Source organism: Dreissena polymorpha, chromosome 3 (genome assembly GCF_020536995.1).
Source record: "Dreissena polymorpha isolate Duluth1 chromosome 3, UMN_Dpol_1.0, whole genome shotgun sequence".
Taxonomy (NCBI): Eukaryota; Metazoa; Mollusca; class Bivalvia; order Myida; family Dreissenidae; genus Dreissena; species Dreissena polymorpha.
The window spans coordinates 9,986,031-10,002,119 of record NC_068357.1 but is presented as its reverse complement, the minus strand read 5'-3'; the positions used below and the strand labels follow the sequence as shown (position 1 = coordinate 10,002,119).

Below are 16,089 nucleotides of genomic sequence, written 5' to 3'. Positions count from 1 at the left end.
AGTTTTCATCTGATCTTCACCAAACTTGGTCAGAAGTTGTATCTAGATGATTTCTAGGTCAGGTTCGAATATGGGTCATGCCTGGTCAAAAACTAGGTCACGGTGTCACTTCGTACGTTTCACACATTCAGCATGGGGTCTGCTTTCTAATTCAAGTAGTTTTCATCCGATCTTCACCACACTTGGTCAGAAGTTGTATCTAGATGATGTGTAGGTCAAGTTCGAACATAAGCCATGCTGGGTCAAAAACCAGGTCCCGGGGTCACTTAGTGCGTTTTAAACATTAATCATGATGTCCGCTGTTTTTTGTGAAAAATGCAAAATATTCTGTGTCAATGCGGCATGTGGGGGTATTCGTCACATCTGTGACAAAGCTCTAGTTCTTTCCGAATTGGTATTGTACAGGTACTTTTTCCAATTTTGGAAAAAAATGTAATTGTATAGATTATTTGTATGATTGCTCACAGGGTGGCAAAATCTTTTGTCTGTCTTATCACATTGTAAGGTCAAGTTAAACTTTTGTATAAAGTATGCCATATACACAACACGTCCAGTGTTATGTATGCAGGTCGAGGGTTTCTGACGCTGGAAGAAGTGAAGAAGGCATTCAGCAGTGTTGCCCCTCATGTTCCTGAACAGGTCATACACTCTGCCTTCAGGTAGGCATTACAAAGGGTCTTGACCCATACAGACTGTACTTCATAGGTATTACATAACATTTTGCCAACATTTGCCCACAGTTGTTCTGACTGCATTTCTTGTATTAAGAGCTGAAGAAAAACTGTGGGCCCAGCCCAAATTTAAGGGGCTAAGGGCTGCCTGGCTCCTTCTTATTCATATCTCTGTATGATCTTAGCTCAGCTATTTTCTTGCTTACAGTTGTCACTCTAAAAGATTTAGAATTTATCAGCTCTGTATATATAAGACAGGTTAGGTAGTGGTGATAAGTTTGTGACATCAATTTGAAGGGATCCAGTGATTATTTTTAGCTGACACCTGAGCACAATGTGTTCATTAGTGCTCACATGGGTACCTGAAAATACCCGAAACTGCGGGTAAAAAAATACCCGCGATTTCGGGTCAAAGTTAACGCAAACGGTACCGGGTCGGGTCAATATTTTTTCAAAAAACGGGGTTAAATCAACTCTGCCGTTTTGTTCTTGCCGTTTTGAAATGTGCCGTTCTGACTTTCCATCTCGCTTCCGGAACAAATAATATAAGAGCGTGGTTTCAAATCTTGTGCTTCAAAGCTCATGTTTCTGTGTAGTTATAAGTATTTTGTCAATCTTTGTGTATTGATTACCAACTGAATGAAGAGGAATGAAAAATATTGACGCCGTAAGGGGTAAGATTCACAGTATTTCGGTTTTAAATCTGAAAACAAAAAGGACATTATGATACTGACAAAGGCATGACTGTTTGTAAAAATTGTAAAGTTGAACTTGTGTACAAAACTCCTACTACTGTCGAGGTGGTAGAGCTACCTGTCCAGTCGTTTTTCCTAAGATTCTGATGATAACAACAACATTCCGAAGCTCTGGTGTGGTGTAACAACAAACTGCACTTACTGAACTGTTTGGGTATATCTTTTCTGAGCGTTGTTTTAGTGTTCCTGATTCTGATAAAGTATCAACTGAACTGAATGGTTACCATGCTGAACCAAGTATCAAATTGGACGAAAATCCACTTCAATGGTGGAATTCCAACAAGGAGAAATACCCACAATTAGAACACATCGCCAAGAAGTATTTAATTACTCCAGTTGCCAGTGAGTGCGTGTTCTCCACAGCTGGTTACATTGTGTGTGCGCAAAGATCCTGCATGAAAAGTGAAAATGTTGATATGTTGCTGTTTTTGAAAAAGAACTTAGTGATTTGACTTGTATAGAATTGTTTGCGCTTAAGTTTTGTTATGATTATACCCCCACAAACGAAGTATATAGGAGTGAGCAATTGTCTGTCTTTCAGTCGGTCCAAATTAAGTGTCCGCTCTCTATTTCAAGTAGTTTTCATCCGATCTTCACTAAACTTGGTCAGAAGTTGAATCTACATGATGTCTAGGCCAAGTTCGAACATGGGCCTTGTCGGGTCAAAAACTAGGTCACTGGGTCACTTAGTGCGTTTTAAACATTCAGCATGTTGTCCGCTCTCTATTTCAAGTAGTTTTCATCCGATCTTCACCAAACTTGGTCAGAAGTTGTATCTATAGATGATCTTTAGGCCAAGTTCGAACATGGGCTTTGCACGGGTCAAAAACTAGGTCATGTGGTCACTTAGTGCATTTTAAACATTCAACATGTCCGCTCGCTAATTCAAGTAGTTTTCATCCGATCTTAACCAAACTTGGTCAGAAATTGTATCTAGATGATGTCTAGGCCAAGTTCGAACATGGGCCTTGCCTGATCAAAAACTAGGTCAGGGGGTCACTTAGTACGTTTTACACATTGAGCATGGTGTCCGCTCTCTATTTCAAGTAGTTTAAATCCGATCTTCACCACACTGGGTCAAAAGTTGTAACTAGATGATGTGTAGGTCAAGTTCGAACATGGGCCATGCCGGGTCAAAAACAAGGTCACTGGGTCACTTAGTGCGTTTTAAACCTCACCATGTTATCCGCTCTCTAATTCAAGTAGTTTTCATCCGATCTTCACCAAACTTGGTCAGAAGTTGTATCTAGATGATCTCAAGGCCAAGTTCGAACATGGGCCTTGCCGGGTCAAAAACTAGGTCACGGGGTCACTTAGGGCGTTTTAAACATCACAATGTTGTCCGCTCTCTAATTCAAGTAGTTTTCATCCAATCTTCACCAAACTTGGTCAGAAGTTGTATCGAGATGATGTCTAGATCAAGTTTGAATATGGGTCATGCCGGGTCAAAAACTAGGTCACAGGGTATTTAGTGCATTTTAAACCTCACCATGTTGTCCGCTCTCTAATTCAAGTACTTTTCATCCAATCCTCACCAAACTTGGTCACAAGTTTTATCTAAATGATCTCTAGGACAAGTTTGAACATGGGCCATTCCAGGCCTAAAACTAGGTCACAGGGTGGGGTCACTTAGTGTGTTTTTTAACATTCAGTATGGTGTCCGCTCTCTAATTCAAGTAGTTTACATCCGATCTTCACCAAACTTGGTCAGAAGTTTTATGGAGATGATCTTAAGGCCAAGTTAGAACATGGGCCTTTCTGGGTCAAAAACTAGGTCAAGGGGTCACTAAGTGTGTTTTAAAAATTGAGCATGGTGTCCGCTGTTTGTTTTTTTTTAAGACGACATGCAAAATATTATGTGTCAATGCAGCATGTTGGGGTATTCGTCACGCCTCTGACAAAGCTCAAGTTTAAATTAGTTAAGAAAGTATTTCCTTTCCCCAGTTTTCTAGTCATCTTTCATCTTATATACGTCTTAATTAAGTCTTGATGTGGTGAGATAAATCTTGTTTACAGTTTGATACATCAAGTTACATTTGTTCACAATTATTGTAACAAAGTTATGAAGAATTTTGTTTTAAGGCAGTCTATATTGTGCATTTTAGCCTTTTGATTTTGTGTGCCTAATTTGAAGAAAAGAATACTACATATCGAAATAAGATGGACCTCTATTCCCATGATCTCTTCTAACTTTATTTGCTCTAGTTAGTCATTTTGATTCTAATAGATGCACCTACATTCTTATAGAGAAAGCACATCGTAGCAGTGTTTTTTTATTGAAAAAAAAATGATTTTTTTAATACCCGACCCGACCCGAAATTACCCGTACTTTGAAAATTTGACACGCCGACCCGACCCTAAGACATTTTTTGACCCGTGGGAGCCCTAGTGTTCATGGTGAGCTTTTGTGATCGCCTTTTGTCCGTCATGCGGCGTCAACATTTGCCTGGATAACACTCTCGAGGCCACATTTATTGTCCAATCTTCATGAAATTTGATATCTTTGATGAGTTCGAAAATGGTTACGTTTGCTTGAAAAACATGGCTGCCAAGGAGCGGGGCATTTTCTTTATATGGCTATAGTAAAACCTTGTTAACACTCTAGAGGCCACAATTATTGTTCAATCTTCATGAAACTTGGGTTTTATAGATTCATACCAATAATATCTTAAATGAGTTTGAAAATGATGCCAGTTGGTTGAAAAACATAGCCGCCAAGGGGCGGGGTATTTTTCCTGATATGGCTATAGTAAAACCTTGTTAACACTAGAGGCCACATTTATTTTCCGACCTTCATGAAACTTGGTCAGAAGATTTGTCCCAATGATATCTTGGATGAGTTCGAAAATGGTTTTGGTTATTTTAAAAACATGGCCACCAGAGGGCGGGGCATTTTTCCTAATATGGCTGTATATGGCTTTAGTAAAACATTGTTAACACTCTAGAGGCCTGATTTATTGTCCAATCTTCATGAAATTTGGTCAGAAGATTGGTCTCAATGATATCTTGGATGAGTTCAAAAATGGTGTCGTTTGCTTGAAAAACATGGCCACCAAGGGGCAGGGCATTTTTCCTAATATGGCTATATATGGCTTTAGTAAAATCTTGTAAACACTCTAGAGGCTACATTTATTGTCCGATCTTCATGAAATGTGGTCAGAAGATTCATCCCAATAATATCTTGGACGAGTTAAAAATTGGTTGAAAAAAAATGCCACCAGGGGGGGAAGGCATTTTTCCTTATATGGCTATAGTACAACCTTTTTAACACTCTAGAGGCCACATTTATTTTCCGATCCTCATGACACTTGGTCAGAAGATTTGTCCCAACGATATCTTGGATGACTTTGATAATGGTTTCGGTTGTTTTAAAAACCTGGCCACCAAGGGGCGGGGCATTTTTTCCTAATGTGGCCAGGGTTTTTTTTAGAAGAAGGTGAAGATGCTGGACACTGGGTAAAAGGGGAAAATAGAGCGCGAAAGAGACATATTTGGGGGGAAAATATAAATGGTTCAATGTCTGTAACTAATCTACAGAGGCATGTCTCTGTCACTATTATTGTGAGTTTCAAGTCTCCTAGAGGGATTGTCCCCTAATACAGCACCAGTTGTGACATAGGAACCCTTGTCAAATAAAAACGCACTTTTTACCAAAACACACATTTAGCGCACTTAAAAGTGCGTTAATTGTGTGTTTTTTGTTAATATGTGTGTTTTCAGTGTTCAAAAGTGCATTTAAGTGCGCTTTTTGTGCGTTTTTTCTTTTCAAGTGCGTTATTTTAGTGAAAAAGTGCGTTTTTTGTGTGTTTTCTTCATCTGTAAGTGCGCTTTTGAGTGTAGATGTGAGCAACATGTGTGTTTTTTATCTAAGAAGTGCGTCTTTTATTTAGGAAGTGCGTTTTTTGTGTGTTTTCTTCATCTGTAAGTGCGCTTTTGAGTGTAGATGTTAGCAAAATGTGTGTTTTTTTATCTAAGAAGTGCGTCTTTTATTAAGGAAGTGCTACTTTTATCTAAGAAGTGTGTTTTAAGGTTTACAGATGTGGGTTTTTTCTCACAAAAGTGCCTTTTTCTATTGTGATGTGCGTCTTTTTTAAGCATAAGTTAGTCTTTTATTTCATAAGTGCGTTTTTATCATATGATCTGTTTTAAACGGATGTATCTAAAAAGACACATGTTTAACACACTTCTTAAAAAGTGCGTCTTTAACAACCGTTTAGCAAATGTTGTACAGAAATTGAACAAGAAACAAAATTGTTGCAGGCTCTAACAATTTATTTACATCAAATGAATAAACATAGACATATATCTCAGTAACCTGTAATAATATAAGGGGCAGTTTGAATAATTACTGTTTGTCCATATTAACCTGTTGAATGTTGACATACTTTATCATACAATTCCAATGCATACCCTATTGCTTACGTTTTAATCTCAAACATTTCTAAAAAATTCCACCTAAATCAGACTGTGTGTAACTAATTAAAAATATTGAAAGTGTCAAAAGTATTATGTGGGCTTGATAGTATCAATGATATTTCCTTAACATAAATAAGTATTTGAACTTTCTTATACTGATATTTATACCCTAATACAATTAATGTCTACCACATTGACCATAAACATACATTTTAAAAGGCAATTTAAATAATATTTACATGTATACTATTAATATTATTTGCTAAAACCATTCAGCATGTTATATTTAAATATTTACAATTAAATATAATGTGTTAAGGGTGCTGTGTATTATTCAATAAATATTTTGGTGTTGAAATGACTGCCTTATCAGTATTTCTCAAATTATGCAATTTTTGGCTTAGACACAGCATGGAATCAGATAAGAGAATAGCCAGTCCCTATCAGTCCTCCATCTAAGCCTAACTAAGGGGTGTTGATATACTTTTGATTTGTTCAGGCACCATCTATTTGAGAACCACAGATAGGAAGTTATTTTTTTAAAACAAGCAGCATCAGCAACTGACTTTAAGCTAGAATTAAGACTTATTATTCTAGTGTAAAATGTCTTGAAATACTTTCAGCATGAAGTATTGTGTGATGAAAAAAATGTGTATTTACTACAATGTGTAAATCAACAATAAGTTTGTTGCAAAGGAGATTAAAAGTGGGTGGTTAAAGACATATAAAGTGATATGGTCTAGTTCAACAACTGCCTGTATTTTTGGAATACTGAAGAACAGTCTGTTGTAACAGGTTCGTATTTTCAATTCTGCATCCCTTTTTTATTTAGTTTTTGAATTAATTATGATCATTATCATATTTATGTATTGTCACTGGGAAATGTAAATGGATGAGTAAATGTAATGCAATTTTAAAGAAAAACAACACCATTTGAATTATTATGGCTGTATTTTATGGTTATTGTCATCTTAAAGTTATTAATACCTATTTTTGGTCATTAATGAACAGATTTTTCCCCCATATTAAATGAGAAATTTTAAATTTAAAGGTTAAACCCCATGGTGACCGTGAAATTTACATTGATCAGAAGATCCTTTGGAAAGAATGTGCATCATCGCATCGCCTGCCAAAAAAGGGAGCAAAAGAGAGACTACCTGATGTATGGACTTGAATACCAGGTTTTACCCAGCACAAGCTGGCCGACATGAGGAGAACAGGAGTGGGGAAACCGCGCCCTCTCCTTGACCAAGAAAAGCTGGATTTGTTTAGAGGTAAAACTATACAGGGTACTGGTTATTGCATTTTAAAGGTGTCACACTTCCGACCAGTCCACACAGCAAAATGAGACCACGTATCTTGGTACATTTGCGAACAGTATTTTCTATCAAACGTATTTATTTATGAAAAGCGTTAAGTCACATGTGATCAGGGGATTAAAATTGCAAAATAAACAACCAAAAACAACAAGCAAACAAACTAGTTTTGATTTAAATTTATAATTTTTATAGCAACAAGATTACCATAACAGCAATATTCAACACTTACATTATAAAATATCTTTCAGGACCTGATCAAATGAGATCATGCACGAGACGCATCGCGCAAAGGCCATGACAGTATAATAGTTGCAAAGAAGTTTGACCGGCTGGTGGCAGACTTGGAGAGAAAGATGAGAGCTGCACTCCGCCGCCTCAAAGAAATGCTGACAGGCCTTGATTGATATGCATCTTTCTTATGTATATAGCTGTTCGTGTGTATATACTGTACATGTTATTATAGTATGCTATTATTTTTTGTTTATTTATAATCAAATTATGTTTATATTTATTTCATCAAATTGCCATTGATATTTAATTACTCATGTATGTTAAAAAATGTTGGTGTACATTAAAGTATAAAATTGAATTATCTTGTAATTATTAAAATACACAAATATATATGTTTATATAATTATTGGTTTTTATTGCATATCTGAATTAAAAAAAACTTTTAACAGCATATAATTGAATCAACTGTTAAGGCAAAAGATGCACCTTTAACGCACATGTGTGCTTTTTGTGAGTGCGTTTTTTGCTGCCATTGTGCGTAAATTGTGCATTTTGTGTGGGTTATAACTGCGCTTAACGTGCGTTCAATGTGCGCTTTTTGTGAGTTAAATGTGCGCTTTTTTATTTAAAAAGCGCACATTTAACGCGCATAAAAGCGCACATTTAACACACATGTGCGCTTTTATGTGGGTTGTGGGTTATAACTGCGCTTTTCGTGAGTTAAATAAAAAAGCACACATTTAACTCACAAAAAGCGCACATTTAGCGCACTTAAAAGCGCACATTTTACACACATAAATGGCAGTCAAAAACGCACTTATAAAAAGCGCACGTTTAACGCACATTTAATGCACTTAAAAGCGCACATTTTACACACATAAATGGTAGTCAAAAACGCACTTATATAAAAAGCGCACGTTTAACGCACATTTAACGCACATAAAAGCGCACATTGAACACACTTATAAAAAGCGCACGTTTAACGCACATAAAGCGCACATTTATCCACAAAAAGCGCACATTTTTTCTTGTTTGTTTGTTTTTGTTAAAAACTCACTCGGTAAGAAAAAGCGCACTAAAAACGAAGTGCCAATACCGCCATGTTTAACACACGCAAAACGTACTTAAAACGTACATTTCACACACTTTTTTGAGAAGGGAAATGTTTGGGTCACTACTTGATCCAAATATCTCGCAATATTTACACATAATTTTTAACCCATGTTTGGTTTGACTGTGATATAGCCATAGGTATCGGGATTCGTATACTTGAGAATTGAAACTATCTCGCAATATTTACACATAATTTTTAACCCATGTTTAGTTTGACTGTGATATAGCCATGGGTATCGGGATTCGTATACTTGAGAATTGAAACAACGACTATCACGTTTTGGTTGCGTTTCGTCTGGCTTGGAAAATAAAGTTGCAGGGGTAGATCTAATTTTGGGAAATGTTTTCAACTGTTTTTCTGTACTGGGGCCGGGGACGATGTCAATTTTGATATTTCAGTTTCATTATTAATGGGTAGACTATCTAGATCTGCTACAGTATTGGAAGGGGAAAGTGCGACAGCTGCCTATTGTCTACTTTCACTTTCACAAGTTTCGATGTCGATAACTTCCGAATCCTGCTGGCTTTCAACGGTTTTTTATGAATCATTCTTAAAAAATGCGTTGATGGGTTTAGTATTTGCTGGGTCTGAACGTTTTATTTTTTCGTGTATGAACGCCAATTGTGAGGCATTTTTTCTGTTTTCATGTTTACATCTAGGCTCTTTTATAACCCAGATGAAAATTCGACTGGTTTCCAGTAATTAATTGACAAAATACCCTACTCGAGCAAGACCGGAATCCAGTAAAATAGTCAGGTGATTATTGCGGTCAGTTGCCCGGATAAAATTTCCATGACGTATTTATTTAATTGCTATATTTAGAATCACTGGGGTTCCCAGTTTTGTGTGTTCGTCAGGAGAGAGAGAGCGAGATCGTGGTACAAATTGGATAAGTGTCGACTGACCCAAAGGAACAAAAATATCTTTGAGGGGAAAACATTATATTTTGGGGAAAAATGATATTCTTAGAGGGGAAATTGTATTTTGAGGGGAAAAATTCCGGTAGGGGAAGAGGCAGAATATCGGCGTCACTTTCTTAGTAAAAAAACAACCTGGTGGCTATATATTGCTTGAGTAAAACCTTATTAACACTCTAGAGGCCACATTCATTGTCCGATCATCATGAAACTTGGTCAGACGATTTGTCCCAATTATATCTTGGATAGTTTGTAACTGGTTCAGGTTGGTGGAAAAACATGGCCGCCAAGTGGGTGTGGCATTTTTCTTTATATAGCTATAGCAAAACCTTGTAAAAACTCTAGAAGCCATAATTATTGTCTGATCATCATAAAAAATTGTCAGAAGATTTGTCCCAATGATACATTGGACAAGTTCGAAAATGGTTCCAGTTGCTTTAAAAATATGGCCACCAGGGGGCTTGGCATTTTTTCTGATATGGCTTCATGAATCTTCATGAAACTTTGTCAGAATATTTGTTTAAATGATATCTTGGATGTGTATGAAAATGGCTTTGGTCTGTAGAAAAACGTGGCTATCAGGGTGTTCACTAGTCATGAAAGTTGGTAAGAACATTTTATTTTATGATATCTTTGGCTGCACAGAACAGGTCCATGCCTTTGAATCTCAGGTGAGCGACTTTGGGCCTTTCAGGCCCTCTTGTCTGTTTAGCTCCTTATAAGTACGAAAAAATCATGGATGGATATTTTGGGATGATATACACAATATATTTTTGTGTGGTAATATGTTTTCCTCTCAAGCGCATCTCAATGACGCCAGCATGATTCTATTCCATGTAGGGAAATAGACCAGGACGGAGATGGTAGAGTGAGCTTTAAGGACTTCCAATTTCTGATGAAGTACAGCTTGGAAGATCACATATAACTGTCATTATCAACCAAATTCACCATGGGAACAGCTCAGTGTGGACAGATACGTACGGCTGTGAGGATGTAAGTAGATCTTTTATTTTCTTCTGCCTCTGGTACCTATACGTTTGGTAAGTCAAGATTGTTTACCTGCAAATTTGTCCAATAGTTATTATTTAAAATATTGTCCTAAATTGTTGAAAATCTTTTTTCTGCTCCAGTAAACAACTGGTCTTATTTCGGAACATCTTTTGGTGGATGGACAGCATCATAGGTGAATTGTGTCAGCTTACTATCTCAAATAGTTTTAATCGGATCATCATGAAATTTCTTGATAAATGGTTCGGTTCATGTTTCTTGGGGTAATTTCTTTGTGTTTGTTTTGTTTGTGGTGTTAACACTGTCTTACCAGATCGACTGGCATTATATTCGTTTCAGAGCAACAGGATTTAACTTCTAAAACAGACCCACAATAGGGCTTTGTTTATGATGTCCCAATGAGTGAGGCATTATGCATCAAAATTTTTAATTCATATTTTTATGCCCCAGAATCGAATGATCGGGGGTATGTTGTTTTTGGCCTGTCTGTCTGTCAGTCATTCTGTTCCAAAACTTTAACCTTGGTCACAACTTTTGCAATATTGAAGATAGCAACTTGATATTTGGCATGCATGTGTATCTCGTGGAGCTACACATTTTGAGTGAAAGGTCATCCTTCAAGGTCAAAGGTCAAATATATGGCTTCAAAGCGGCGCAATAGGGGGTATTGTGTTTCTGACAAACACATCTCTTGTTTCCCAATCCAAATGGCACAGGCTGTAAAATGTAAAGTAAAATCACTGCCTGGACTGGAAAAACGAAAGGCTGGGCTGCTTTAGGGGGGCCTATGCGGCTCTCTTGAAGCAGGATGAGGCTGGATGATTAGCCCCACAATTTGTACAAACGTGGGCGAACCTACAAACAGTCCAAGCACATGAGCCCTTGTTAAAATCAATAGAAAGGTAAGAGTTACCAGTCCTACCCCTTGCAGTTTCGCTGGAAGATGGCAGATTATCACTTGAAAGGGAGCACCGCAACCAAAGATCTGTATTGATCACTGCCCTAGACGCTGGACTGACTTTCTGTCGAAGTCTAAACTGTACGTCATAAGCTCGCCAAGCAAATCCTACTTGCTTGTTGGCAGCCTCCCTTTTGAACATGTATTTCAATAGACTAGGGGCCTCATCTTTATGGTGAACTATGTATACGGCCATGAAGATAATAGATGCATCAGTCCATTGATTGATATTTTGAACCTGGGAGTTGTCCACTTTGGGTTTAGTTACAATTTCCCCGTTTGGCCCCTGACATAATGTGCCCACAGCACAAAATTTCTGCAGCTCTGAGGAGCCCTTCAGCAACAAGACTTCATCAATATTTTGGCCTTTCCAATTTTTTTCTCTTATCTGGATTTGGACATGTGCAAACACTTTGTCGCTTGTGCAACGAGTCATGTCCAAACCAGCCAAAGAAGAGGAACGAAGACCACCACATCCTGAAGCCATGTTCAAACATGTGGTTGTTTGAACTTCAGGACTTGGAACAATTTTGGAATAGCAGACTATTTGGTCATAATCGATAATAGCATTACCTGCTGGCCGATCGACAGTCAGCTCGGATAATATCTCTGCTACTGTTGTTGCCCTCCTTTTTCTACCGCTGCCTTTTGGCATGGCGATGCAAATACATATTAAATCAACGTTCTTGTCTGATGCGAGAAAGCTGCTGAATAATCAATGAAACAGGATGCTTAGTTAAATTGACTGGTGCATATTCTTTATCTAAGAAAATGCGTTTCTATCGAAATATATGTGTGGCACAGTCTAAACACAGGGGTTGTAATGGACCGAAAGTCCCAATTCTGAAAATCAGCCGGGGTCCAGGGGCTGCAAGCCCCCGGTGGGGTTTAGGGGTGGAACCCTTGTAGGGGATTCCGAGGGGCAAAGCCTCCCAAAAATTCGCCCCCCAAAGCAAAATAATTTTGAGCCTTTTAGGACTTAAAATGTGCATCCTTGCTATGTCAAATTGTGTTTTATTGTTAAGGTAAATGTATTGACTGACAGACTAAAACTTGACCTTGCTTTGGACACATGAAATCATTATAAGCCTTTTTTTCATGTTGTCACTTATTCCATATACACCCAATAATAATTAAAAAAATGAATAATTGAAAAGAGACAATTAGTAATTGACTTTGAAAAAGCAAACACACAAATAAACTTTGACTATTTTTATCAGAAACTTGTGCAGCTATTTGTGAAACAAGAAAATTTCAAATGACTAGAATTAAGAAATCAAATGCATAGCAACACTTAAATATCACATATAAATGATAAGTATACACATATAAAACAACATGTAGATCACATATCTGTCTTGGTACTGGTGGGTCTTGTTACATAGAATACAAAAGGCCTGCCCAGGTTGCTTTGTTTTTCTTAAGTACTGCTTCATTAGATCGTTCTCAAACCAATCCCAACGCCACTTATTTCTAACAGAACTGTCAATTTCCCGCACACCGTCTTTTGGAGTAGCAAAGTCCATCGTAAGGCTTGAAAAATAAACACTTATTTTCAAACAAAAAAATTATCAACTTGACAAGCTCAGATTTCAAAATAATAGACTAAATAGGACAGGTTTCTCCTTAACATTTTGACCACAGTGGCCCATCTTTGATCTTCAGTACTTAGTTATTGAATAGGTGTAAACAAGTTATTAAAACTTGGAACAAATGACATGAAAACACAACGTATTATATACGGTGCAAAATTGGTGGGTGGGGTACATTTAGAAACAATACGAAGATTTCGATGTTCATCGCTTCTCGATTCCATATTTTTGTTAGAACAACGAGATAAAAAAACTGGGTAGGGTAAGTTCAGGAAATCGAAATACTTGCATTATATTTTATAAAACCATTATAAACAAGTTTATGTTTGTTTAATACAGATAGGTATGGATAATCGCAGATTTTTGCGTTCGTATAAATATGTAGATGAGATAACTTACCATTTATTGTCGTTGTTTTCTCGCACTTTGGATTTCTAGTGTTTTTTTGTTTTTTTTCGCACATTTAGCAGAATACTTTTAAACATAAGCTCCGAAAATAACCGGCCAATCAATTTATCGCTTTAAGACAGACGGTATCATACGAAAAGTAACACATGCAAACGACTGGCAGCCAGACTTTTACGTTTCTGCAGAATTTGACACGGTCCAGATCAATCGCAAGTACCCGGATTTCGCTGTTCGTCACCAATATACTTCCTACGGAGACTTTTTTTGCACCCTAACCCTCTCACTTCACTGAAAAAAAACTCCTCGGATTTAGGCCGATCTCAAAACTGGTCCGATAGCCTCCAAATCCGGATTTCTGGATTATTCCGGAATTTTACAACCCCTGTAAACAATATCATTCGGAATTATGATGATAAAGACCGAAACATTCCGTAGAAATGTCAACAAAATAAGCTTATTCATTTTTTAAACCTTATTATGATATAATAAATATCAAGTAAATCTGATAAGCTGTTTCTTTGCCAATTCAGCCTACATCCTATATATTTTTAATTCATTATAGTTCTTTGGATTTAGAGGATAATTGGTTAGTTTTAAATACTGATGTTCATTTGCAACTTGCCAAGACTTACAGCTTCCTAAACTTTGGTTGCCCAGGGCTAATGGGCAACCACTTAATTCAATCCATTTTATGTAGATAAAATGTGCTGAACTACTTGAAATTTGCAATAGCCATTTTAGTGATTTTATAATAACTAATCTGTTTCATGCTGATGGACAAACCATACAATATCAGAGCCCCAGATAAGGGTCGTATTTTTGTAATAACGAATTATTTTCAAGTCCGTTACGTATTTATTTTAAAATCGTGTCGTACCATTAAGAATAAAAAAATCAAGTTACGAATATTATTTTTACATCGGTTCATATCAATTTTTATTGAGTTCTTTTCGCATATTAAATATCTTTTCGGTTCTTAGATAGAATGGTTATCGAGTTTGTTTAACAAAGCACATTTTTTTTACAATTTAAGCGGCGTTTACAGTCTATCTGTCAAAAAACAATGGCGGCGCCCAGAGAGCGTCCTAAAAAACTGCAAAGCGTGCAAATACACGCTTTTAACATATTGTACGCAAAGTGAGCCGAAGTTGAATGTTAAGAAAGACATTATAGAAAAGATCTTATACGATGTTGTATGTTCAGTTGCCGACACAGTCGGAAAAGCTAAAAAAAACGCGAAACGACGGGTCCAAACTTTAAAAAAACAACATTGAACGAGTGAAAGGGACAATACCCATTGCTAATCGTTGAAAAGATTGAAGGGGAGATCCATTTTAATTGTGAAATATGAAAAAATTCATCGAAGGCACAGTTTCGGAATATGAAGGTATTTGAAAAGTAAAATCTTATCATACTGAATAGACACTGTTGAACTTGTATAAATAAAGTTGCTAGTATGTTTATCTTGATTGTTTGCATGAAAATAACCATTATTATTCATTTTTAGGTCATTTAGAAAAGTTAAGAATTATTTTCCAAAACTTAATAGTAACGTTAAGAATAAAATTTCAGAGTTAAGAATTCTTTTTGAAAATCTGGTAGTAACGTTAAGAATTTCACAAAACCTTATCTGGAGCTCTGATACATGTTGCTCAATCAAATGTATGCAATGCAAGCAAAACTGCTTAAGACACAGTTATCCTCACTAAACATAAATCCCAGCATGCATTCCAGCCATCACTGTAACTTTGTTTATAGTTGAAACTTAATGATGTATTTAACTCATTATAATAACCTATTAAAGCAAAAACTATTGACACATTTGACATCAAATAGACAGTGTATTTATTATGCATAATCGAAATAAATAAATACTGGTCTTTGACCAAGAAGGTTCATATGAAACATAGAATCCATCTGGATCAGGGAAGGTGTTTGGTATTGCCAAGGTGCAGCAGGAAGGCACTGGCCGCCTCACGCCCAGTCCCAGCCGACCATGGTGAATAAGGATGTACTGACGATAGCCAGCATGTCGAAACGACTTATTATCTTTTTCTATTGCTGCATGTCTAACAAAAACATAGTTCAGGTACAGCATCTGGGTGTGCAGGACACCAGCATCTAGGATCATCAGACGCATCTCCTGAAATGTAAATAACAAGTTTGAAAAAATGCAAACATCTGGGTTATCAAGTCAAGAAATCCAATAAAACACATGTAGAACAAATGGTTACTAACTAAAAAACTTATTCAAAGTTATATAAGAACAATTAAATGTGTCTCTGTACAAATAACTTACAGCATTTATGCTATTGCACAGTTCTGGGCGCATACCACAGCACACATGCTGCTGCACCGTCTCCATAGGCCTGAACCGTGTGCAGACACACTAGTCCGGAAAGTCGCCCAGCCTGGATCTAAAAAAACTAGGGATAAACGATAATTCGAAATAAACATTTGACCGACGACTTCTTTGATTCTGTAAAAATAAAACGTGGCATTCGCATGGTTGGGTTTTACACTACTTTTAATAATGTTTTACTTAAACACGTTAACTAGTCAGATAGCAATAGGTTTGTACTTGTAACAAACAGGGGAATAAAACGATTCTTTTTCTTTTTATATTTCTTTAATTACAGAACATATAAAATATAACGAATAGCACAAATTTTCATACATGTAAATACATATGAATACATT

The 16,089-nt window shown here is 36.7% G+C and overlaps 1 protein-coding gene and 1 long non-coding RNA gene across 2 annotated transcripts in view; both read left to right on the top strand.

Annotated features, from left to right (window-relative positions):
* LOC127872964 (EF-hand calcium-binding domain-containing protein 11-like) overlaps positions 1-16,089 on the top strand; it is an 87,414-nt gene that overhangs the window by 24,919 nt on the left and 46,406 nt on the right. Inside the window, exons 5-6 of the mRNA XM_052416489.1 lie at positions 569-659; positions 10,264-10,416. Coding sequence (XP_052272449.1) covers positions 569-659; positions 10,264-10,348 — 176 coding nt within the window. The 3' untranslated portion in view covers positions 10,349-10,416. The remainder of the gene's footprint in view (positions 1-568; positions 660-10,263; positions 10,417-16,089) is intronic.
* Positions 6,106-7,896, top strand: LOC127872969 (uncharacterized). Its single transcript, XR_008045868.1, has 3 exons — positions 6,106-6,637; positions 6,894-7,116; positions 7,410-7,896. It is a non-coding gene; the product is annotated as an uncharacterized LOC127872969 (long non-coding RNA).